This window comes from Diorhabda sublineata, chromosome 11 (assembly GCF_026230105.1).
Source record: "Diorhabda sublineata isolate icDioSubl1.1 chromosome 11, icDioSubl1.1, whole genome shotgun sequence".
In the NCBI taxonomy this organism is placed as follows: Eukaryota; Metazoa; Arthropoda; class Insecta; order Coleoptera; family Chrysomelidae; genus Diorhabda; species Diorhabda sublineata.
In genome coordinates, this window is record NC_079484.1 from 10740871 (window position 1) to 10768605 (window position 27735).

General features: G+C 31.8%; 1 protein-coding gene across 1 annotated transcript in view; it reads left to right on the top strand.

Annotated features, from left to right (window-relative positions):
- Window positions 1-206: 206 nt before the first annotated feature.
- LOC130450269 (myo-inositol 2-dehydrogenase-like) overlaps window positions 207-27735 on the top strand; it is a 31939-nt gene continuing 4410 nt past the window's right edge. Inside the window, exons 1-6 of the mRNA XM_056788585.1 lie at window positions 207-346; window positions 5547-5623; window positions 13186-13354; window positions 15967-16146; window positions 23397-23524; window positions 26067-26290. Coding sequence (XP_056644563.1) covers window positions 264-346; window positions 5547-5623; window positions 13186-13354; window positions 15967-16146; window positions 23397-23524; window positions 26067-26290 — 861 coding nt within the window. The 5' untranslated portion in view covers window positions 207-263. The remainder of the gene's footprint in view (window positions 347-5546; window positions 5624-13185; window positions 13355-15966; window positions 16147-23396; window positions 23525-26066; window positions 26291-27735) is intronic.

Consider the following 27735-nt stretch of genomic DNA (forward strand, 5'->3'; position numbering starts at 1 on the left):
AAGCTACTTATACGTGAGTTCTGAGTCTAATACTTTTGGATAGGTTTGAGTGTATTGAATACCAGGACTGAAAATAATGAGTCCTGAGAATAGTTTTCTACACCAACTGCGTTATTAGTACAAATTGATCTATTTCAAATATGTATTACGCAACGGTGATAATTTTTGTAGAGTCAGAGGTCAAGAAATATTTTTGTACAAAATTTCTACTGATAGGAATGGAATAATGGAAGTAATCCTTTTATAATATCATTCAGTGAAAGATGGCCACTAATAAATACAAATTAACATCTCCTTATACAAGACAAAGTTTGGATTGTCCTCCAGAAGATGAAGTATATAAAACGTAAGTATTATAATTAATAAATATTTTTATTATTATTTAAATAATCAATTATCATTTCTGTTAATAAGAAATTATTAATCAACGATAATTATATTAAAATCTCTATTTATTACCACATAGTTTTCACTTTTGTGGGATGTCACGTTATTTCATTGAATCAACGTGAAAATACTACCAAAAATGACCATTCTCAAATATCCCAGAGGCCATAAATAGAATTTCAAAAATTCCGTATGAATCAGATCCCGTATTACAGTTTGGAAACCACTAACAGAATAAAGTGGTTTATTTATACTTATATTACAAAATTGGTGTGTGTGAGTTTTACATATGGAACGCCTCAATTATCTCGGAAATAGCTTGTACGTGTTTTATAAATTTTTTTGTACAAGGTCTTGTGATACGGCCGGTATGCATTTAGGCAGAATCTACCATTGATTAGCAATAGGCTATAAATTAAGGTCTCTCATTGGTTGTTGCTAATCGCTGGTACGTTTTGTACAAATATTGCTAATCGCTGGTAGATTTTGTCTCTCTGGGAATACTATGCGCACTATTGCCGATAGGAGGTAGGATTTGCCTACGTTGCTAATCAGCGGTATGTTTTGTCGACACACGTATTATTGCATTATCTTGTTTTGTGAGTCATACATTTCTGTTTTATTTTTCGCATGGTGTAGTCAGTGTCTCTTGATTATTATTATACATTCCAATATGAATACTGATTTGAAATTTCTGGGCTGACATTAAGTCTAGTGAAAAATGTATTCAATGAATATCAGCATTTTCTCTGTACTTTTCATGTTTCACAATCCATCTGGAGATGGTAATTGGTGAAGAAACATTCTATTGAAAAGGAAGATCGTCAACTTTTAAACATACAATTTAAGAATATACTACTTTTCTCAAATCTGCTTTATTAATAGAAATTAATGTGAAATACCCAAATTGGGTATCTTATTTGCACAAGTACTGGGAGCGACAACATGCATGCTGTTTGGCATACAGGGATAGTAGTACACACGGCAATCAAACTAACAACTTTTCCGATATATGTGCCTGCTTTATAAAGATATACTTTTAAATCGCTTTAAAGCCTACAATATCGTGGCATTAGTAGATTTTACGTGCACCGTTCTAGAACAGTATTATGTTCGACGTTTCAGAAACTTTGCACATGGACGTGCAAAAAACCTACAAAAAATCTTCTTTATAATCTGCTGAAAAAAAAGTCATACTTGACAAAAGTTAACATAACACAAATTAACGAATGTAATTTTCAAGTACTCAGTAGCAAGTATGAGGAACTATTTTATGATATCGACATTAGCATGAAGCATTGCACATGTTCAAGTGGAATCCTCGGAAAACTCTGTAAGCATCAGGCTGCTGTGTTTTCTTTTTATACTGAACCAATTGCAACTAATGCTAATGATAGATACTCGATGGCAGTTTTGGCATTAAGAGATAACGCCAAGGAAAGGGATTTATATGCACCGCTTGTTGAAAGTAAGTACATCAGCTGCTCAAATAATCCAGATTTAAATGAAATAAGTTTAAATTACGAAAATTATGATGCTGTAAATGAAAATACTGAAGCACTGTCAGTCACAGAAAGCAAAAATGCTAATGATAATGAGTATGAACATTTTCTAGATGCACTACGAGAACAATATACTGAGCTTGGTACATGTAAAGTACTTTTGAACAGATGTTTAAAAAGGCTGGATAAAGAAATCTCGCTTTAAATGTAAATAAAAATGTTACTGCGCACTGAACATAAAAATGTTACTGTAATAATTTAAAATGTTTTGTTTTAATAATAGAATAATGAAGCTTGTATTGTTCCTTTTACCATATATTTCCTTTTCTATCAGCAAGTTCATGAATGAACGTGCACATGGTTAGATAAAACATACCGCTAATTAGCAACATCAAGGCAAATCCTACCTCCTATTGGCAATTGTGCGCATAGTATTCCCAAGGAGACAAAGTCTACCCGCTCTCAGCAATGTTTGTACAAAACGTACCAGCGATTAGCAACAACCAATGAGAGACCTTAATTTATAGCCTATTTCTAATCAATGGTAGATTCTGCCTAAATGCGGCCGGTATTGGTGGTATTAACAATGTTGTTAGATCTTTCTTTTTCTCTTCAATCTTCAATCAACGATTCTTTGGATGGATGGAATTTATTATCACGTAAAATTTTCATTACGAATGTTTGCGAAATATTAAATTCCTAGGATATTTGTCTAGTACTCAATTGAGTCTTGCGTTTTAACAGGACACAAAAATTTTTTTTTTGGTTGATAAAGTTTTTCTGCACCTTCATTGGGATAAATCTTTTACTGTACCAGTTTCGTTAAACTTTCTTACTAATTTACTAGCAGTAGATCTTGTTTTGGGATTTCTGTTAGGATATAAATTATTAAAGATATCACCCGTTTCTTGTTGACTTCTACGCCTATCACCATATCCTAATATCATTAAAAAAATATCAATTTGTTCTATCCAGATAAACCAACCATTGTGATCTTGATTTTTATAATAATAATTTATTGAAACGTCACCTAAATTTATTATTTTAACTTCGGGGGAGATAATGCAAATGTAGCTATAACTAAAATATGGCAATTAGGTACAGGGAACATTAGATGAAAAATAATCAGTATGTCTTAAGGATTTCCAAAAGCAAAAAATGTTTGAAATAACAATGTTCATTATTTTCTGGAAAAATGAATGAGCTGACAATAATGTAGATACCACCATAATGATTGAGGTGTTCCACACATAAAACTCACTCTGAATTCTTTTCATTTCGAGTTAAACACCGTTTATATTTTTATATTTTTCAAACGTTCTTAATGACTGCAAATTTATATAGTATATGAACTCTGATGATTAATACTAAATAATCAATCCTAGAAGAAAGTTTTTTCTGAAAATTGCATATATGAAATACTTTATCCGAGTTTTCGAATACTTATGTATTTATCGTCTAAAAAACAATTAATTTAGAATTCCTATGTGCTAAATTTTGTAATATCTTTTAGAAACATTGGATTAATCAACTTAAAAATTCAATATTCGAATTGAACTTTGATAAAAATATTAATTCATTGAAATATTCTTGTAGGCCCATGGTTGGATCATTTTCGACAATTAAAAAAAATACAAAATACATATTTCAAAATCTTCAAGCTCCGTTTTATTTTTCTTCCTCTACTCTATTTTGAATGATTCTTTTCGGTATAGCTCTCCATCCGTTTATCTCCTATGTTCTTTCTGTCCACTCAATCATTCCCACTATTCTCAAATCCAATGTTACCTCTTCTATCCATTTTTTCCCTGCCTCTACTTTTTCTAAATCCCTCTTTCTCCATTTGTGATCTCTTGGCAATTCGGTTTGCATCTATTTTGCACAATTGTCCCAGCCACCGGACTCTTTGGGCTCTGAATATTTATATATTCCTCTCCCATACTTCTATTTCAGGACTCACATACAGTCGGCTTAATCATTATTTTTTACAGTTTTATTTGTGTTGCTTTGGAGATTGCTGTTGCTGTAAGAATATTATTCAAGGACCCCTATCCGATTTTGTAGCTGTTTTGTCTTATCATCCGTATTCGTAGTCAACACACCTAGATAGATAGATAGTCGAAGGACTCATCTTTTCCATAATGATATTCCTATAGACTTTTTTCAATTTCCTCCGAGATCTGGCAATTAACACAATATCGTCTGCGTATGCTGAAATTTGATGCTTCTGGTGATGGATTGAACTTTTTGTCTATATTTGCGCTTTCCTTGTGATTACCTCTAACTTGAGGTTACATAGTAAAGTGGATTAGGAGTCCTTCTGTTTCAGCCCTCTTTTTCCATTAAGATAATACTTTGATCTTATTTCTATTCCAAATCAGCTTCACCATTCTTATTAGTTTTCTGGGAATATAAGTTATTCAAATAAAATTTCAAAAAGATTGTCAACCAAATATTGCATTGAGATATAGGTTGACCAGCTCGAGAATAAATGAGATTATTTGTTTGAAATGAATTTCCTTTCATAAAGATGAATTAAAAAATGATGACTCAAATATTTGCGTCGTTGAATATGACTGTTGACTCATCAGGAAGAGAAATTTTAGCATTTCATCTATTTATTGGTGGGTTATTACAGAATTAAATTCTGCGGTTTGAATCTCCTTCTCATAATTCCTAGACAAAAGTTTTTCTGTATAGATGAAGACACATTATAATATTACCGGGGATACTTTTAAATAAAGAAGATTGTTACGTTTACTTGGGTTCTGATATCATCCCAATAAAAGATTCTCATTGAAATTTCCATTCGGGGAGTCTCAGTTGAATATTTCATTATTACTTCTGCAAACATCGAGTGTTATATATTGAATTTACTATTATAATGCGGATGCATTGACATATGACACATTATAATTGACATTATTCACTGATTCTTCTAATTAACAAAACGGATATCCAAGTTTGCATCAGGTGTTTTCTGCAGTATATAAGTTGCTTCATTTCTACATACGAAAATTGTGTGAATAGTTTTCGACTTCGACCCGTAAACGTTAGCTTGACTGGAGACGGTCTCTCAGGATGGCCAAAAACTGTGACAAGCAGCGAATTCATCGAAAAATTTCACGGTCGGATCAGGGTTACAGAGAAAGAAGAAATTATAGACAGGGGGTTTAATCTGCTCCGGAAAAGGGTTTAATCAGACGAAAAATGATGGCGACAGTCTATTTGGATGTGAATGTATTGATGGACTATCTTCAAACAGATGAGAAAATGACAGGAGTATTACGCATAAATACGGAAAAAGCTACCCGAAAGTAAGTAACGAGAGTTCTTTTCAACCAGAAACATGAAACTGAAATTCACGACTTGGCACTCTGGTTGGTTCACCACTCACCGTATTTACAAAATCTGGCGATTTTTACTGTTCACTAACCTTGGGGTTCCACTTGAAGGAGGGACATTTTCATCAGACGAGGATGTTGTCCGATACGTAAATGATTATTTTGAGAAAAAAGTCAACTACAATATCGCTTGTGGAATAAATTTCTTGTTTCTTTGATGGGTTAACAACTATCCATAGTTCCCTATTTTGTGATTCAAATTGATTTCTTGCTCGCTTTTTCTCCTGTCTTATAACAAAATATTATTTTTCAGCTATTTAGAAACAACCAAATTTGATAGTTCGACCTCGGAACCTTTCGGTGTAGCAATTTTTGGCATTGGTAGGGCAGGTGAGTGATATACTTATTTATTCTGGTAAACGGTAAGTGAGTAACAAAATTGATGCAATTGTATTCTGTAAGCCATCTAGTCAAGTAGGACCTGTAGATATCTTCCATCACGTGACTAATACGTCAGAATCAATATTCATCTAAATCAAATCTAAATTTCTCTGTACTTAGAAGAAATAATCGTTATGACTAATATTCCAAAGGTTGGCCTTTTACGAATTGGTACTTAAAAAAGAAATTTGCCTTTTATTAATTGTTCGTATTTTATTTTTATGGTTAACATCAACATATTTGACAAAAGTATTCCGATAAAAGTATTCATATAAAGGGTGGGTGAATAAGTTTCAAAATCCAAAATTAATATCAGCCATACTGGCTTATTACTGCAAAGCTGATTTTTTGCAAGATGACTAGCATTTTGTATAAGTTGGTATATTTTTATATAGTTTACGAAAGCAACATAATGAGTCTGTCTTCTAGATATTTTCTTAACTGATTAAAAATTGCACTTTATAAAATAATTTATATTAGGAGTGTTAGAAGACTAACACTCGTATAACTCAGAATATTTGATTAAGACTGTAGAATTACAGCAGAAAATCCTTTCCTCTAATATCATTAAATTTGAAATAGTAGGGTGGTAGCCTTAAGACTTCATGACCATGTTTTTCGAACAATTCACCAATGACATACATTTTATTTTTGATTCATTTTATCTATTTCTATTGATTCAGGTCTTGAGAGGTTTTGATGCCCTGCCAAGAACTTAATGTGTTTCCTTTGGCATTTATCTATGTTTCATCTACAAATATAACTTGCTTTGAAAATTCACTATCAATATTTTTTCTATATTTTCTAAGAAAACATGCTCTTTGGCGAGCAATATTTGTTCGTTCTATTAAAGCCCTTCTGTTGCATTCCTTTTTGAATTTAAATCTCAAATGTTTCAATAACACCAATAGAATTAATATAATTCTTCAGTTTGTCATTCATGGTTTTAAAAGTAACATTAAAATCTTTAAAACTACCTAATCTGTATACTTAGACTTACATTGAATTACCAGTTTTCTACGAATTTCAGATACCACACTATAGGAAACTGGTGAAAAATCACTACATGCACTATTATGTGTAATTCTAATTTTCCTCAAGTTTATTTAGAGTGTAAACTAACTTGAATCTAATATTTAGGTGCATGGGACAGTATTGTATCATTGTATTCCTTGTTTATTTACTTATTTTGTTCGTACATGTTATAAAAGGTATTCCGAACAGCCAATTCAGTTCTCTCGAGTACATCCTCTGTTTATAGTTTTAATCGAGATGCCCAATCAAATCCAAATGAGGTTGGAAAATTTGGATTATTTCCCTCCTTTTTTAAACGGAACATACTGCTTCCAATGATATTTTCAGCGCAGTTGCCACTGCCACAAATTTCCTTGAATAAATATTAACTTTAAAATAATATCAACTGAACGGATGAAAAGGTCCAACGTTGTTATTTTTTAATCTCAATATATTTGATGAAATTAAGCTTTTTTCCAGCCATTTTCTGAAAATAATTGTGGGTTAATTATAACCTCAACTCCCCAGCAGAAGACTCTTCCTCAGAATGTGGTATTCGGCCTCAGTTAAAGTATATAAATATCCGGAACTCAAATGGGGTGAACAATTAATAATAAATTGGACGCCACCAGCTTTTTAACGAACGACATAAAAATGAATAAAAAACAGCGGAAACACCTTATGAATTAAATTAACAATGGAAACTAAGCAAACTATAACTACCCTTAGACACGATTATCAAAATTAATATTTATTGCTAAGAACAATAAAAAAAATGTCATCAACAAATAAATTTATTGGAAAAATAATAAATTCCCCATTAACTGCGTATCCAAAGAAGCACAATATATATATATATATATATATATATATATATATATATATATATATATATATATATATATATATTGAAGATAAGACAGGGACATATCAATGGAAATACGCGATGATTGCAACTCTCAACTGAATTCCCAGTTGTTGGAGTTGAGTTGAATTTGTTTGTTTGTGGTGTACCGGTTGAGTGTGGTTAAAACTCTAACCAGGTAGCTGTAGAAAATGAAAAAAAATGAGGAAGGAAACATAAATACAGATGGAAATTACTAAAGAAGAAATGACAGACTTAAATAAAAAGTAGTGTATGCTCCAAGATAAAAAAACTGAATATATATAAGAGTAGTTTTTTATTGGGAACGTGGCAATGAAACACAAAAGTGGACTTACTTATATTTTCCGAGCTTTCGAATACTTATGTATTCATCGTCTGGGACTGAAATTATGGTCAAACACATTATTAGTAATATGTATAAATGTATAACAATAATAAAATTTTACTTACAATAATTAATTGAGATTGCCGGTAATTTTTGATATTATTAAAGATTTAATAATCATTTATAGATTTTTCGTTTTTATGAAAATGAACCATTTCTAAAAATTATCTAACTCGTGTATTAGATTCCGTTCCAAGAATTTTTTAATCTTTCCCAACAACTATCAAATTATTTTAGAAATATGATATTAATATAAGTCATAAAGGACATAATACATTATCCAAATATTTCACTGAATTAAAATCTAAAACAATAAAAAACAAAAGAAGTAATATTATATATCAAGTGCGTTATACTAATCGTGACGCTGTCTACATAGCGCAGACATCTCAGTATTTAGAAAATAGATTAAGAGGTCATCAATAATAATAACAAACCATGAAATATCAAAAAAACATAAATTCAATGATAAAGATTCAAAAATTCTTGGAAAGGAATCTAATACATAAATTAGAGAATTTTTAGAAATGGTTCACATTCATAAAAACGAAACAGCTATAAATGATAAAAAAGACCCGAATAATTTAAATAAAATTTATAGCTCCACTTTGTAAATTGTAATAAAACTATAAATAATTCAATATTTGAGATGTAAGGACTGAAGAAAAATTGATTTTTCTTATTAGAAGAAAGTTTTAGTTTGATTTTATTTTGACATTCATGATGAAGATGATCCGTTGTTCAATATAAATACGCAAATTGTCGGTGTCATTATCATGTTTTGGTAAAGACTTAAAAAAGGTCGGAACGTCAATCTCGTCTATCTTTTAAAAATTATCATAAAAACTAATTTTGAAACAAAATAGACCCAAAATCAAGAACATTTAGAAACATAAACATATCAAAAGGTCTAAGAAATAAGAAATTAAAGAAATTGTGAGCACAATAATAAAAAAATCGAAGAACAATTTACCATCGAATATAAAGAGTAAAATCAACACAAATTTACTTTGATTTAAAGTGTAGATAGGTAGAGGAAAAATTCGAATCAATTTCGAGGTTTTATTGAATTTCTCGAATGGAGTCGATAACAAATTAATTTCTTTAAAAACCCGAATATTGGAATATATAAATCAGAAGTGACTACTGTGCAATAATACGTAAACAAAGGAATATTCAAAATGTTCGAAGAAAAAAGTAACAAGCCGAATGGCATGTTACGTAATATACCGTTACAAGTATAATCAGAAGTATAATCAGACAGTTGTTTGACGCAATTTTTAAAATTCTACAGTGATTAACGTTTTGTACAAAATCATAAACATTAGTTACCACAAGTACCTGTATTGTAATCTTCCCATCTTACGGCATTTCAGGTATTAAGTTGATGATGTATTATATTTATACTTACTGATGTAAATTTGAATAAAAAGTAAAATTAGTTCTTAAAAGGACTGATTTCAACAATAAATACACTTTCAATCCAAAAATTAGTCATAACCAACTCAGTAAACAAAGCTTATGTCAAATTCAACTTTTAGTACAGTCAGTTATTCACGTTACGTCAAATATATATAATTAAAGAATCTATTACTTATGTCTTGTAGAAGATGATCGATTTTATGTTAGCATGATTGATTTCTGTTGATAGAAGAACGTCCATTCAATAATAATTCTAAACAACTAATATGTGTTCAGAAAATAATTCGAATTTTTGATATATCGATTTCACTGAGGGGTAAAAAAACGTTGATGCTTTAGTTTCTGTTAAATGGTACAATCAATTGCCATAATTGTCAGTATTGGAGTGGCACTAATCGTAAATACATGCGAAGACAAAGAACAAAAGAACTTTCGAAAGATTATTTCTAAGTATGTAATATCAACAACACTGTTATCGCAATTTTTTTTCTAGACGAAAATTTGTATTCATCGAAGCATTTATTTATGTTGTGGACTCAGTTAATGCAAGAAGAAGTACAGTTGGTAACAATGAAATTTTCTGAGGCAGATGGATTCAAATAAGTGGAACCACGTCAGCAAGATCTCCCATTTTATCTTCGTTAGTCTATTGTTTCTAGGAAACATAGTTATTGGAATGAACTGAGGAATAGAATACTGACATCAGCCTTGATTCTATATCGCTTTTTATAATAGTCGTGAATATTAGAAGACAAAAAAAAACAATTTGAACATCCAATTAAATAAGATTGAAGTATTTGTTTCTGTTAATTACACTGACCTACATGAACACCTACTCTAATCGAATTCTATTTTGTGTTATAAGCAATTTTATGAATGTCTATCTTGTGAATTTTTGTTTAATTACCACCATCGGTCACTACTTCATAATTTTCAAATCAAAATAATCAGATAACGGTATCGAATTTTATCAAGAGTGCCTTTTTGGTGTGATGATGTTTAAGTCCACTTGAAATTTTGCTTAATAAATCTAATATTGAAAAAGTTATGTTCAATATTAATTGGTACAAACCGTGTAACTAGCGCTCTGTATGAGAGTCAAATAAAAAACAAATTCATTGGATGTATCAGCAAAATATATTGGTATAAAATTTTAATACAATTTTTTTCTTCAAATCCCTCTAACTTGAATACGGATTGCGTATTTTCACTGAAAAAACCCCAAAGATTTTTAGTTTTCTTTCTATCCTAGACACAGGATTACCTTTTTTGAAACAACCTTTGTAATTCCACATAAACAAATTGGTCCTCCTTTGCGTATTTACCTTCCTTTATATTAAAAAAAAAACATTTTAAAGTAATAGTGATAGAAATGTGGTCAAATTATGCGGTCTCCAGCGGATATCATGATGAAAAAAATATGCCTGCTCACTGTTTCATTTTTGCAAAAAGTAATTTTTTCAACAAAACATATTCTGTAGAAGGTATTCATAGGATCCGTAGTGTGTACTATTTTATTTAAATCCTCATAAGAGTTGTTCGGAATGTATTGGGAATAGAATTTTGTAAATGTGGCTTGTGTAATTGATCAATCCAGTTATATTTTTGACCAAAGTTGTTAAACGGGTTCTTCAATTGGATCAGAAGAAGTGCTCTATGAGAGTACCTTTTGGGGTTTTAATCCTTTATCATTAGAAGGTGCTCTAAGGCCAGCTACCGACTTCGCTTCTAATCACATAAACTGCTGTTTGTGTTTCAAGATATAGGATGTCCTTCCATAAACTATTCTGATTTTTTTCTGTTTGTTTCAAGTATCTTAACACCTAAATGCTGCTTGCATATATGATGATAGCTAGAGAGAGTCTCGCTTTTCCTGTCTTCGATTGTTTAAACATATTCTATTGAATGTAAAGATGGTTCCCAAATATTCCTAGGTATTCGAAAGGTCAATGGTAGCTTCTTTATAACGAAATTATGGTTATCGACTCAAATTAGCATTCCTACGGAAAACCACTATTTTAATTTGACTTAAATTGTTCACAGTAGGACTCCAAAATCTTAAGCTTACATATTAATATTTTCATTGTTAGACAAAGTTACTCCATTATTTTGAAAGTTGACTCAAGTCTGAGATGAAGAGAGAGAATAACAAGGGGCTCAGGGTATCTCTTTGCATAACACCTTTAGTTATTTTAATTTTTTTGGAGATTTGATCATCTAACTCAATGGGTATTAGATAAATTTGAATCACCTACTAATTTTTGTACTCACTCCAATATCGAATAGTTTTTCCCATAATAAAGCATGTTCTACAGAGTCAAATGCTTTCCTAAAATAGAAAAATAGTGCAAATAATTTCCTAGCGGGCAGACATGAATATTTGCACTACAAATCAATATTAATACTAAACCAATGTTCAGAATTGAATATTAGTGTTTGAATAAGAATAATAATATCCTAGACAATACATTAGAGGTCATTACTTTAGTAATAAATTGAAATATTAGCTTTTATTCTAAATCAAAAGCTGACAAAAAATAGAAGATGGAATAGGTGGGTTTAGTTAGTCAACCTGGTTATAAAAATGCTCATCAGAAAGTATCCACTACACCAACAGTAAATGTTGTTGTAGTGTATTTTGATATTGGGATTTATTATAAATAATAAATTGTACCTATTCTAATGTATGTTGATGAGCTTTAGCCATTCATATCACATATTAGTAGTAGTGATTTGAGTTATATTTGAAAATTTTGAAAGCTGAACAAAACCCATATTATAGTGAGAACAATATTTATTACAGCTATCGACTTCTTTCGATAATTCCAATAAATATGGATTTACGTACCGTACTCACCCGGTATGTGTATGATGAGCAATTTCATCACAAATAAAAAATAAAATGTTTCATTGATATCACCGATAATACGTTGACATTAATTCCTTATAATTACTTATCAAAAATCATTTCACAATCCATATAAAATAAGGCTTTTATCAATAATAAAGGCTAACAAAAACATAATTTATATACGATCACAATTAAAATTAAGTATTTAAAAACTCATATAAATACGTGAAAAGCGTGCGAAACAAAACAATGCGTTTTAATTGGAAGTTTCATTAAAAAAAACCACAAAGAGAGTGAAAAAGTACAATGCTTTTTAAATGGGATTATCACTATAACACTCTTTTTTATTTGTATATTTATCACGTTAACTTAGATAATTTTGTGTTGTTCGTACTTTCGAAGGTTCTGTAATTGTAAGAATTTTGTACTGTCATTAAGAAGTGTGAAAAGTTATTGCAAATTGTTTTTCTACTTTTGATTTATAAAACACCGATTGTTAAGCTAAATAAACATTGAAGAAGAATCTGATTGCACTCCTCCTGAGATTGCAGACATTTCGTGCGATGTAACTCAAAACCTGCTTCTAGAAAAATCTAAAAAGATGAAAAATTACACGGAAAATGTTCTTATTGAATATTTCTCGAAAAAATCAAGACAATCTCAAAGGAAATCATCAACGTTATAATCTCATTATTCAATGTTGAAAACTACTATAAATTCATAAATTTATAATTGTTTTCAGCAACAGTATTTTTTAATGTAACTATAGATAAAATATTATATAATACTCGTGCGTCAAGTACTTTTAGACACTCGTTACGAAATAAAGCTCGCTACGCGCATGCTTTTCATTTTGCAGCTCGTGCGCAAATTTATCACTTCACGCACTTGTATCATAAATAACTATTTCGATATGGGGCTTGAAGAACTGATGAAATAATGATCTCTTGTAGGTTCAATTCATTTAATAAACCTTGCGGAGAATAGAAGAGTAGACATCTTGTATATTGTTGATGACGATGTTAATAAACTAGATAAAATTAAAAACTATTATAAAAGAAGTTTAGATAAAACGGTTTTTCTCCAAAGCAAAGATCAACAGCAAGTGTTTGAGGATACTGGGTGAGTCATATATTCTTATAAGTAAGAAACCAAAACAGTCGAAATTTTAAATAAATTTATGAATAAAATGATCTAGTTACTAGTTACTGAATACGAAAAAAGACCTGAAATATATTACATATATTTTGTTGTATTATTTTATATACGAACTAACCAAATGCTAGTTTGTAGTAGAATAATGTAATTTGCAATGTCAACGTCTACCCCTTAGGATTAAGACATATGAAACAACTAAGCGTTTTACACACACCGACTTCTAACGTGATAGTGTACGGCAACGGTGTCGAGTATATTTTGTTTTATATCCAAATATCAGACTACTAAATCGTGTGTTAGTAGACAGCTATCAAGCGTTTTTCAGTTTTGTACTCGAATATTACGTGCTCTAGAATAGATGATAAAACAATCGTGTATTGTTAATGAAAAAGTAAAAAGAACGTTTGGATTCATCCACCATACTACAGACACTTAATGGGTGAATTTCTAATATTTGTTATCCAATTCCGCTATCACATGTGACACTTTGTCACTCCTTGACATTAGGAAATGCAACATTTTTCATATTAAAATTTTACGTAAATGATTATGTTTCAACAGGGCCGGATTAAGATTTATAAGGCTCGGGGAAAAAATAATGAGGAGCTTCCCTTAAGGAATTCGGAAACCCGGAAAAATTCACTACGTATATCAATACGTTAGATTTGTGGTACCAACACATCAAAAAATACAGAATGATTTCCAAATGATGGTGCCCTCTTGGACCTGGAGCCCTGGGCTATAGCCCCCCAAGCCCCTAGCTCTGTGTTTCAAAGAATAGTTTATCAATTACTGTAAAAACTGACAATTATTTCATTATTTAAACTGATAATTGACTGAATAGTTTAATTCTATAGTATTTTAAGATATATAAACATTGAAATCAATATTATTAAAGACAGAGTTATTTAAAGTCAGTGCATTATTTTGTTAGTTTCATTTGAAGCTGTGACATCTACATGTATGCTAAGGGCTTGGCTTTGATTGTTTTCCGAAATTCTTCCCTTATTTTATAATGAACTCTCAACATACACTGTTGGATTTCCATCTTCCGTGCTGCTATATTTTCAGAATGTCCGCCCCTAAGTCTGCCAAAAAAAGACGCTGACGAGCGTCTGAAAGAATGTTCTGTGTACCCTTTAACGTTACGTACACCGAGGTACTGAGCAATCATTGCTGGTAATTGTCCAATGGTATCTATGCCCACGGGTTTTATGCCACATTTTCCATTATAATATCGCACAAAAAAAATGTCGTACTTTACAGCAGAAAGTCTTTAAAAAAATTACTTTCATCAAATATATCTCCTTCTCGTAGGTACGTCAATTCAGCCTTTTTGCAGGCTCTCGCAATCTAAGAAGCAAATTTATTTAATAACAAATTATAAACAAATCGTAAATTGAGTTATACTTTTACAAATAGAAATATTTCTTCTTTTATAAATCTTTCTACATACTACTTCGACAAAATTTTTTTTGCATGGTATCCTGCTGACCGTCTCTTTAGCCAAACAAAAGCATAGTGTATGTACTTCTTAATATCGACTTTTTTGCTCAAGGTGAGTTCAGATCTCCACATTGAATGTGTATTCCGCAGTCACCGCCTTTAATGTTTCTAAATTTTCAAAATATGCAAGTAGTATCTTTTCGTTGATATTCTTTATATTTCTCAAATTGTGCCATTTTTCAAATTTTTGATAGGCCATGGTGTATCTACTTCTTGATTTTTTTAAGTTTTAAACAACCCACTGCAGCATTTGTAGACTTTCTTACTTCAAATGGAATATCTGAGATTTGCTATCTGAAGACATTCTAAGTAATTAGCTCTGACTTATTTTGAAAATTCGTTGATTGCATACATAGTAACAATACATCTACACGGTCGTAGACACGTTATGGAAAGAGCGATATTGTTCTTGCGTAATTTGAATTACGCTTGTTGAACAATATCCCTTTTTTCACAACTAGTTAAGTAAATAACTATCCAACCAATTATTCACTTCTCAATGTCACTAAATGTGGAAAAAGGAAACAGCTATAGATCAAACGCATAAAGTACAGTTGAGATAGTTTGAACACAAACCAGAGAAGCAGATAAAAACTATAGAGGAAGGCTAAAAAACATGGATTGAAAATGTGAAATGGTATAAAACTGAAAGATCAAACAAAATATAGAGAGGCGTGGATAAAAAATTAATTTGTCATAACCTCCAATCAAATAGCCGTATACTGCATTTCACTTACCATTAAAATGGCAACTATTTTGATATAATTGTTAGTTCTCAAATTTTATTACCTCCATTTAATACAGAGAGCAGAATAATTCTGGATAAATCAACTGCACGCAGCGTGTGCATTCTCTAGCACGTACGATTCCAACGTGAAACTGTATGAGAGCTTGATACAAGGTACTGCTACTACACTTGGCACCATTACTGTACACGGACTTCAGTTCAATAATAATTGCCACTTCCTTTACATACATGTTCCAGTATGCCAAACGATTATTCAGAAGGCTTGAGAAAATTGATGAATACTATTATTTAGATTAGAATATGTAAACTTTTTATTTTTTAGTGTTGATTTTATTGTGTGTGCTTCCCCCACATTTACACACGAAAATATAGTTAAAAATGCTCTACAAAACAAAAAAGCAATTTTTTGTGAGAAACCAATATCTGAGTCAATAGTTCAATCTAAAGCGTTATTCGAACTCTCTGAGAAAGTGCAGCGAATTCTATTTAGTGCGTTCAACAGGTATGTTTCATTATTAAATTTGTTACATTTCCGATAAAAAGTTTATTACACTCGTATATATAAGTAAATTGATATTTATCTTTGTACTAATTATACACATCCGTTAATACGGTATGTCAGTAACCAATAAAAAGAGGCTAGTGAAAATTAGCCTTTTAAAAGTAAAATTAGTAAAATTTCTATTTATTTCTAAATTTATTTTATTAGCTCACAAAGTATCATCATCAAATATTACAAACTGGAAAGTAGGTCTGGTATTTCCACTGCGGGAAATTTTCATGTATTTCTCCTTTCCAATAATACAGGGTGGCGCAATAGAACGTGCATTTATTAAGTACTAGCTTTTACCCGAGACTTCGCTCGCATCTAATCCATTAAATAAGTATCAGAAATCATTATAATAGAAATATATCGATATGATAATTTTATTTTATTGCTTGGTTAATATTATCGATTTTTAAAAATTACTACATACAATGTTACAAAGTTTCACAAGAAGCTTTATTAAAATACAATAACAAATGTTAAAATATATTATCCTGTGACAAAAATAAATAGTTTTGATTTCTAAAAACTAACAAGATAGAATGCTGAGTATTAATCTAGAAAAATATTTTTGTAGACTATATTAATAAGTTTTTCTTTGGGTGCAAATGTATGTAAATTCCGGGCATTAGATACACGTGAACACGATACATAGAGTTGGCCATGAGAGAAGCCTGGCTTTTCTAAATGCACTCCTGCTACCTGTAATGTCTGCTCTTGTGCTTTGTTTATAGTAACAGCAAAGCTAAGCTTGACCGGACACTGAACTCTTTTAAATTGAAAAGGAAGGTCAGTTGGAATAATTGGAATCCGAGGTATGATAACACTTTCTTCCTTGCCGACACCTGTGAAAATAGTAGCACCAAGTATATTCTGCCCCAATTTTGTTATACGAAACCTTGTTCCATTACATAGCCGAGGAGCATCTAGCATTTCTGGTACATTTAGTTTTAATTAAAGTTTATGTTACGGCACACCTGACAGTTCAAGTTCAAAATCAAAAACTCGACAGTATATGAAGTACTTAGTTCCGTATCCAAAATTGTATCCATCGACAAATATTCCTTTATTTCTCCTTGCACATCTTTTAAAATGTCGGTGTTATATCAATATTTTGCTAGTTCGGCGCCATCTAACATACAGTAATATGTTCAAACCCAAAAAAATAGATCAGCGACGTACGATATTACCGACGGTAAAGTCAATATATTTTTTTTATTTTTGTAAAAAAAATTTTTGGTATTAAAAAGTATACTATGCTACTTATAGTACCTCCCAGAATACGTGTACAAAGTTTCATGATGATTCGTCAAGTAGTTTTTGCGTGAAAGCGTAACAAACATCCACGCTTTCACATTTATAATTAGTAAGGATATGCTAAAAGAATAAATACATAAGGAATTATTGAAGTAAAAGATGATTAGGTAATTAAATGAAGTTTATGTTTTAAAAATAAAATCTTCCAAGTGACGGTCCTCTCGAAGACGGCACTCACACTCATCTAAACGTAGATTTGTGAAAACTTTTGTCAATAAATCTGGGGTGAGTGCTGCGGTCCAATAACGACAATTTTGTAAGTTTACGAACCCATTTAAATGGAAATGAGCCTCATATGAAAAAAAGATGTTGTAAATAGTGGAAAATGTACTAAACATTTCTTAAGCAAATGCCAACCTTGCTTCAAAGTCGGTATCATTTAATTCCTGTATTAACTGGAACTTATAAGGATGCAGTTTAAAATCCAACTTAAAATTTGCTGCAATCTTCGTCGCGACAAGTTTAAAGCTGCCGATCGCTTCCGCGTATTTTGTCATACTGACTCCTTCACCCAATCAATATTCTCTGTGGTCCTAGACGTACTTTGACGATTTTTTGCTGGTGGTTTAAAAGTGAAACCGGTCTCTTCAAAACGCTCAACCGATATTTTAATTAAATTTGCACTCGGAGCTTCATTAATGTGTCTTAATCCTTGTTTTGAAGGATACATTCGCCTTGTCAAGACGTATGAACAATCGTTCTCGTAAAACGTGCGAACACAAAAAGCGTGACGCTTTCTGTCGAAGTGACTCATGGCTACTGAAACTCCACCAGTGCAGCTATCCAATCACTCTAGGTTAGACTAAACTAGGCATCTGCAGCATATTTAGAATACTAGCTTGTTTTTTCATTAGACCATTGATTAAACTATCAAAACGTATCAAATGAAACAAACTGCAAAAACGTCATTTTGACGGTACAAATACATGGAGGGTACAAATATTCCTTGCTTCTTTCCTTTTGGAGCTATAATATTTGGTATTTTACTCTGGACTATGGAGAGACCACTCTCACCAAAGTTAAATATGCATGTAGCAGGGAAAGACTTATCAGCTTGGATTCTTTCAAAATTGTCGTAAAATTAGCTCCAGTAGGCAGTATTATGGAAAAAATTATCTGGCGTTTTTTAAAAATCCGTTCAGCCAGTATCTGCCAGAAAACCCATTCTTCAAAAGGATTTTTTAAATTTTTATAGCTAGTTGATGCGCCAATCGGCGCAAATTCATTTTGGTCAGTCCATAAAACTTACTCTCCATAATTAATAGATACTCCACTAGCAGATTTTCAATATCTTGATCAAAAACTTTATTTGTTATTGATTCAATCAGAGAGTCTTTATCATTTAAAATCGAAAAAGTGTTGACTTGGGAGCGTTGAACTGTTTAGCTGTCTTTAAGTATCCCATCTCTTTTCTCTACCGCGGCTATAGCCTTTCTCTTCTTTTATTTGTGAGTTGTAGCCATTTAAAAAAAATGAATAATATCTACTTATAAAAATGCATGAAATTTGGAATATTCCAAATTACGTTCACTACGGTATTCCAAATAAAGAAAATATCTTCCTAACCTAAAATTTCTAAACACATTTTTAATTCTAGAATATACACAAAATTGTAGTAACATCATAAACTAACAAAGTCACTTAACAGTGGAAATAATTACAATAGAGATTTAACATATAACAGTAAATATATCACTAATTTAATTCTGACCGAAAAAATTTTTAAATCGTGCTTCTCGATTCCTTAAGCCTGCCAGACGAAATATCAAAATATCATGCTGTTTTGAATACCGTGTGTCTTATGACATTATGTTTAGGATATAAAAACCCAGATAGCGTTTATATTAATTTGCATATGGAAGTATTCCAAATTACCTGCAGTATCCCAAATAAGATGCAATTTCTCTAATATAATCTGAAGCATATAACTATTCAATCTGCACAAGCATGAAAATTAGACATTACAATCGATTATTCAATCCAGTGCTAGCTGGATCGTCCAAATTCAAATCTATTATGTGCAAGCTTCAGTCGTTCTCAGACTTCTTTTGGCTATTTTCTTAACGAACACTATATATGTGTTCTTCGCATGCTCTCTATGTTGTCTCGATCATTTCTCTACTCAGCGTTATGAAATATCATGGATAATTGATAGACCAATCTTTTTTTACCAAAAACTCTGTTTCTCTGTTATCATCTTAAACATCAAAAATAAGCATATACGTTCGAAAACTCTAGAGGACGCAGGTCAATGATAGATTACATAGTGACAAATCGACAGATACACCCAACTCAGATATTGGACGTTCAGACTCTAAATTCTGCTGACGTAGGTGGTGAACAAAGGTTGGTACTAGGGAAAATAACACCAAGGCCTGAATTAGAAAAAATAACTAGACAATGAAGCAATATAGAATCACTGTGGGAAGATTTCACAAAAAAACTAAACCAACACAGACTTACACAAAAGCTAGTTCAGAACCTAATGAATGAAACAGAAGACGTAAATGAAAGTAGGAATAAAATAATGAATAATATACAATCCGCTGCACAAGAAGCCTTAGGAACACGCGTCAATACTCAACAAGGAGGGAACTAAGAGAATACCATGACTTACAAAAGAAGAGAAAGATAAATGCAAAGAAAAACGGAATGCTCATTTGTTCATGTTCAAGCTCAAAATGCAACGAAACCCAGAGTCCCAATAACAATACTACTAATCCGAAATGAGACTAATCTACTAGTAAGACTGATAAAAGATGAATATTGGAAACGATTCTCCAAAAGATTAGAAAGTGATTTTCATGGTGCTCGGAAACAAATGTGGCGTTTCCTGCAGACACAGCGAGAAGAAATAACAGAATTTGTAGAAACTAACAATATACCACAAGAAGAATGTGAAAGATATCTGACAGAATTATATAAAGGAAATGACAACCATAAACATACTAATATACCACAAATAAGAAAAGAATTATATATTAATCAGCAAGAAGTACAAAAAGCCCTTGAATCTCTGAAAAATAGGAAGTCACCCGGACAAGACGGTATACCAAACGAGCTACTAAGATACGAAGGAGACAGTTTAATAACAGCACTTACCAATCTGACTAAAAAAATTATACTGCACTGCAAGGTACCTGACAGATGGAGAACTAGTATAATGATTCCAATGTTTAAAAAAGGAGATAAAAATGTGCCCAAATAACTATAGGGGCATAAACTTATTGGACGCAACTTTAAAATTAGTCACAAAAGTAACACAATTAACGCAATTACATTTTTGTCGGAAGAAGAATAAGGCTATAGATCCGAAAGGTCATGCGTGGACGCTGTATTCATATTGCGACAAGTAGTTGAGATATCCATAGAATATAACAAACCAACATATCTGTGTTTCATAGACTTTCAGGAAGCGTTTGACGGTATTCAACTTGAAGATGTTATACACCTGCTATATAATAGAGACATCCCGATAAATATAGTTCAGATTATCGAGAACATCTATTCCCATAACCAAGTCCAAGCCAGAATTAATAACATGTTGATAAATGCTGCATCTGTAAATAGCGGCATCAGAGTAGATGACTCATTAAGCCCCCTTTTAATCAATATAATAATGTCATAATGATACCGTACTGTTAGCTGAATCCGAGGACGATCTCCAGAGACTAGTACACATCTTCAACACAATAGGTAAACAGTACAATATGATAATTTCAGCTGAGCAAACAAAATGCATGACAATGTCTAAGGAACCTATACGCTGCAAAATAGAAATTGATGGTCATGTAATACAACAGGTACTAAAATTTAGATATTTAGGAATAGACATAATGAGCTATGGAGATGTAGAGCAGGTCGTCAAAACAAATAAAGCAGCAGTCAATCAACACCAATCAACAAAAGCTTTTTTGAGCGATTTTCTAATTATGCGATATCCAATGAGATGTTTTCTGGAACAACAGCCAATTTTGGACGAGTTATCACCAAAAATCGAAGCTAGTTGATCGGTACACGGCTGTTGGTTTAATCCAACATGAAAGTCATCGCACAAATGTACGCGATCCAATCCTTAAGCAGAATTCTAACCCATTTCTGTTGATATCATTCCGAAAATATAATCTCACATTTCCACAATATAAAAAAATATGAAAGAGGTCAATCTTGGTGTTGATATTAATTTGCCCAAACGCACAATCTTATCCCATATATTATATTTACTAAGAAAGAGAAGTCAAATACATTGATACATTGATAATGGAAGGGGATATTTGATTCTGTAACAAATACAGTTACAGTATTTTTTAAAAATTACCGCAACACTCCTCTCTTAAAATTCTCAAATAATTTGATGCGATTGTTAATATTTAAAAAGTGTATTTACTCTCAGTCAGACGATATAGATGCACAGACATAACCCCTTACTAATCTGGCATTCCATAGTCCGGCACTTTTAATAGTCTGGCAACAATTTTGACTCTAGCGTCCGCTAGTTCGTCCTAGTCTAACGTCTGCCTCAATCATTGTCACTTTATTCAGAAATTTAGTTTAGGTATAGTGTAGTGGTGCATTCTTTCACAATGTGTTTTATTTTACGTTGGAATGGCTTTGACGTGGAAAAATTCAAATCTGTTACTTTGGAGAAATTTTGATGAAAACTATAACCAGCTGCCTACCAAACACCAATACTAATTCAGTTTGCAATGAAGCAATACTGAACTTGGTGACCCACAAATAACAACATGAAATAAGGAAATTGGTACAAGAAGAAGTCTTGGAATGTATAGATATGAATCGTGATCAGCCTTTTGTAGAGGAATCTACTTGCTAGCAAATGTGTTAGGACCTCAGTCAGGGCTTCAGCCTGTGGATGCCGAATCAGCGGATCTTTAGCATGGTCTAAATTACGGTATACACATTTCCTGTTCAAACTAAATGTTTGTTGCAATTCATTCATCTCCTTAGATTTCATCACCATTTACACACCGAAATTTATGAATAAGTTATTAGACAAGCAACGACTGTTTTTTAGCGACCTAAGACGGGGTTTGCCGGCAATTTCATACAACGCTCGTTAATACAAAATTTTAAATCAACAGACACCCTTCAATCCCCAAAGGTGCCAGATTAGTGGAGGTTCAGTTATTCCATCTTTACAGCTTATGTGATTTTACACTTCTTCACATTAGTTGAAAACATTTTTAATTTTTCTGCTTTTGTATGTTGTATTTGGAAAAATGGGATTACATTTAATATTTTGTCTATTTTGTGGTACAATTTTGAAACTAATTTGTGAATTCCAAAGAATACACTTTATAATAGAAAGAACGCAAATGGAATTTTTACTACCAAAAAACAACCCTTGATTCAAAGACTGATACTAACGAGAATAGCCTCATGCATTTAAATGAATCGAGAAAATTCAGTTGTATCAGGTTCATGACATGTTTAGCTACTCACATAACTAATCATAGGTGCTATAAGTAAGTTAAAAAACAAAGGATTTTATGAAGAATATACAGTTGTATCCCGACCGGAATTGACGACACTAAAAATAAAAACTAAAAATAAAAAAAAGGAAAGAAAATGGCCTGTTAACCTATGCATTTTGACAGGATGTCAAGTAAACAGCTTCGATGTGTAGACTTTTGTCGTTGAATAGTGAATAATTTGAGAAATTGCTCAATCTATAAACTGCAGAAACACCCGCCTCACAAGATCATCAAAATTGAAAGTGAAATGTGTAGAGTGCATGAATTTACCCCAAACAAAATAGTGAATGCTAAGAGGTTTTTCCCCGAAATACATCTTTTATTAATAGGTGCAATATTGTGTGTGAAGAATATTTTTGTTTTGTGTTCTAATGATTTTGTTGTGTGTTTTAGGAGATTTGATGATTCGTATAATACCATAAAGAAAAAAGTAATGCGTGGAGATATAGGCAGGGTATTAACAGTGAAAGTATGTAGTAGAGATGGATGCCCCCCTCCACTTGATTATCTGAAAACTTCAGGTATGATCTCATCTTATCTTACAATAACATCAATTTTTGGTTTGCTTCTTTAAATTCATTGACGAGGAGATACGCAAATTTTAATTGGATAGATGATGGTCAAACTTCATTCGAAACACGTAACTCGTTAATTGATCCACCAATTTTGTAGTATCCGGATTTTACTAAACATTTTGTTTTGACAAAAACGATGCTTAACAAACTAATTATTCTAAAGGAATTTACAGCTATACATTGAGGTATCAAATGAAACCGCCACAATTATTTTCAATAAAATATTCGGCTTCAGAATGAACTAGGATTGGATTAGATTCAGGGAATATAACATTGAGATTGAATATATGAAGAGTACAGTCAATGAAGTCAACTTTCAAGGATATACATATAACTAAACTTAAACAAAAACAAAGAAATAGAAAGTAGTAAGAATAAAATATTAATTTATAAAGCTAGTAATGATTGTACGAGCGGCATAAAAAGAAAACTCATATTAATACACGTGTTGATATTGCAAATAACAGCTGACAGTTATTGATAACGTGATAAAAGTGAAATTATTTATTAATGATGAAAAATTTTCACGGTGCCCGTGAAGTAAATTGAAAAGTGTAAGCAATGTTGAGCAAGTATTGAAACATCTGCATATAGTAATTTGTGAAGGATGAAATAAATGACTTACTAACATAATGATCCACTCTTTGGAGGGCATTGTGAACTGTGGCTGCTTTGTGAGATCATGCCACAAATGTCGAATTAACAAATAACTCATATGGGACTATTGATTATACCCCACAACGACATAGTGTGTATAAATACAATTAGTCTTGTCTTGAAGTCCAATTTTAATGTCTACTTGGTGACTATTTAATGTGAAGTTACGAAGTTTGTAGTTATAGTTAAACAATTTATTCCAATATACAGAACTATGAAAGAAATCAGAGCTCACATGGGGCTGGCATATTAGAAGGAATTACCAACAAACATTTGTAATTACGAAGGGAAAACAAATTTATAAATTGACATGATCTTATTGTTTTTCAAAATATTTTCCGTTATGATCTATACACTTTTGCATGTGTGTGAACCAATTATCAAATCGTTTTTTCCATTCCGATTGAGGTACCTTCAAAACAGTGATTAGAACGCAAAAACCTTCTTGTATAAAAAAACTTTGACCTCACAATTGACTTTTGATCTGCGGTGATAAGAAGAAACTATTGGGTGCCCAACAAGGATTATACGGAGAATAATCCAGAAATTCCTTGTTTTGACTGTTCAAAAACGTGTTTGTTGAAACTGATGAGTGAGTACTCGCATTGTCTTTTGCGATTGGTAACCCTTATTTCGAACACTTTTGGCAAACAATTTCTAATTTACCATTCAAAATTTACCGTTCAACGTTGCTCTAATGGAACGGTGGCAACATTATTAGTTATTCTGAATAAACAGTCGATTATTTGCTTCGAAGTGCTTCGTGCGTTAACAACTTCTGTTAAATTTGGCTCGTCTTGAAAGACGCATACAGTCGATCGCTGTTTAGTTTCGCACTCACATGCATAGATCCGTGATTTGACGTGTTAAAATGGTCAAACTTATTCACATCAGTGTTGCCATATCTCAAACTTTCAGTAGCTACCCTCGTATCAAATATTAAATATAGTATCATAACAGCATATCAAGAGGAAACTATTAGTGGATATGAAAAAAATCATAGGCTTTACAATGAATATGTGAAAAGCTATATAAACGAGACACACAGATTAGGACGAATGGTATTACAATACAACAAGTTCGTGCACGTTACCATATTTTATCAAATGGTTAGATGTATTTAGATTTTCTGGTCACTCAATTCGTCCACGTACGTCTGCTTACGCTAATAAATTCATTAATGGTGAGCTGAATGAACTATATCCTGGAATATGGATCGGAAGAAATGGTCCAGTGGAGTGGCCTAGAAGGTTACCAAATTTCAATAAAATGGACTCATTTTTTTTTCAATTATGGCTTTAAAGTATGAATAGATGTCTCTGAAGGTCATAGGGTGATTCATTTGAAAAAACCAAGAAAATAATGTATTACTATTTTCATTCATCCTGTATTAGATCCAATGAATATTAACAAAATGATTAACTTTCCAGAAGTTCGACTACTATTTGAATATTTTGGGTGTAATAGATTGCTTCATTGCTGAATTTCGTTTACATTATACGAGGTATTGAGCTTGTCACGATGGACAATTGGTTATAACTTTTTGAATATCCCGTACATCATAACCTCATATTATTGTAATATTAATATCTTTAAAATAAAATAAAGGATATTTCATGAAAAAGTAACTTCGATAAAGCACAGCAATATGGACCTTCTTGTAACATTTTAAATAATTGTAATAAATGTGAAGACTAATGATGGTTACAATCCCTCACATTTTCAAAGTGAAGGACGAACAGTTCACTGAACTTTATTACTCTAATCCTGTAAAAACTTTAATGAAACTAGCAAACATGACAAAATGATAATTTTCATAATTGATTTATAGGTGGAATTTTTCACGATTGTGCTGTTCATGACATCGATCAAGTCATTTCAGTTCTTGGTGAGTATCCAACCAAAGTATCCGTATTCGCTGAGGCTAACATACCAGAAATAGCAGCAATTGACGATGCTGATACCGTCAATATAATTATGTCATTCGAAAGTGGTACATTGGCAATGATTGATCTCAGTAGACAATGTATTTTTGGATACGATCAAAGGTTGGAAGTAAGTATTGAAAATCAGTAAAAATAGAGCTGCATCAATATTTTAAACAGAAATTTCTCAATTCAACTATCATACTTTGAAAGATTCTATATTATTTTGATGAAAGGCGAATAAAATCTTGAGAATTAGTTTGATATACATTTTAAAATAATATTAAACCCACAGAAGTTAAAGAGTCAACGAAAACACCCTCCATGAATATATTTTGGTCGATCCTTCTCTATCTCTCCACTTCTACGTTTGACCAAATTAAATTTCAATATATTTCACTCATACGACACACTTACTACGTTTATAAGGATGTAAAAATTTTATTTTATTACTTACATACTAAGATGACTGTTTCTGTTGTTGAATCGCTATCCCAATTAATATCCCTCTCTATTCATCCAGGCTTAGAACTAGGGAGAAACGCAGTCTGGGTGGGCTCCGGAGATAAGGATGTGCCGCAGCTTTTTATGGATAGCTTCACAGTTGCAAAGGAGATGTTAAGCAATTTCAGTGGCTTGTTTGTAGAAGTACCACAACCTTCTATATGTTTTCCATACATTAGTTCACGGGGTGATTTGTAGGTATGCCCAGTAGGGTTCTCTTATTTTGCCGCCACTAGTGACATGCGATACCTTAGTTGACAATTATTGTTAAGAGAAATTATTTTAAAACAAGAAAATTTCAGTCATGTACTGCTTTCAAAATAACACCTCATATAATATGAACACTCACAGTTTATAGTTAAATTATACAGCTCACACCAGATCATTAATTATCTAGTTTTATGTAAGGTCCATTTCTTTGCACAAAAGAGCTCAAGCGTTTAGTTTTTCTTGACTTATGTGTATCATGAATAGTCTATTCTTTTTAAACAATCACCTGAAACATTTGTCGTTGGAGTAGAAATAACAGTATTATCTCAAAGTTTGGACAAATGTTTTCCAAGTTCTGTTCTCGTAGGAACAAAGATTTTTTAACTTACTCGATTTTGGAGGCATGTGAGGAGTAATGATTTTTCTCTAAATCAGTTATAGGCCTCTTGCCGTTTTGGTTAGTCGAATATGACGAAGAGAAAGGTGTTAACTCTGAAGTAATTACTCGCAATAATTCTAATATCTTCATCAGGTATTTCATATGTTACGTTTGATGCCATCCTCTTTTGGCTATGAAAAGCTTATGACATTTATAAATTTCTGCAATGGTGGTCAACTCTATGTTATAAGTTTCAACTTGAGAACTTACTTCAGTTATTTTTTCTTTACGTATAAAAAATATCTAAACTCAAATTGATACTTTGCTTATTGTATTGTGTGAGTGGATTTGATAATATATACGGGACATGGAGGGAAAATTTTAATAGTGATTGATGGAAAATTATAACTTGAAGATTGTAATAATGATTAAATTTCAAACTTAATATCAGATGTCTGTTGCAATGATTTAAAAATTTATGA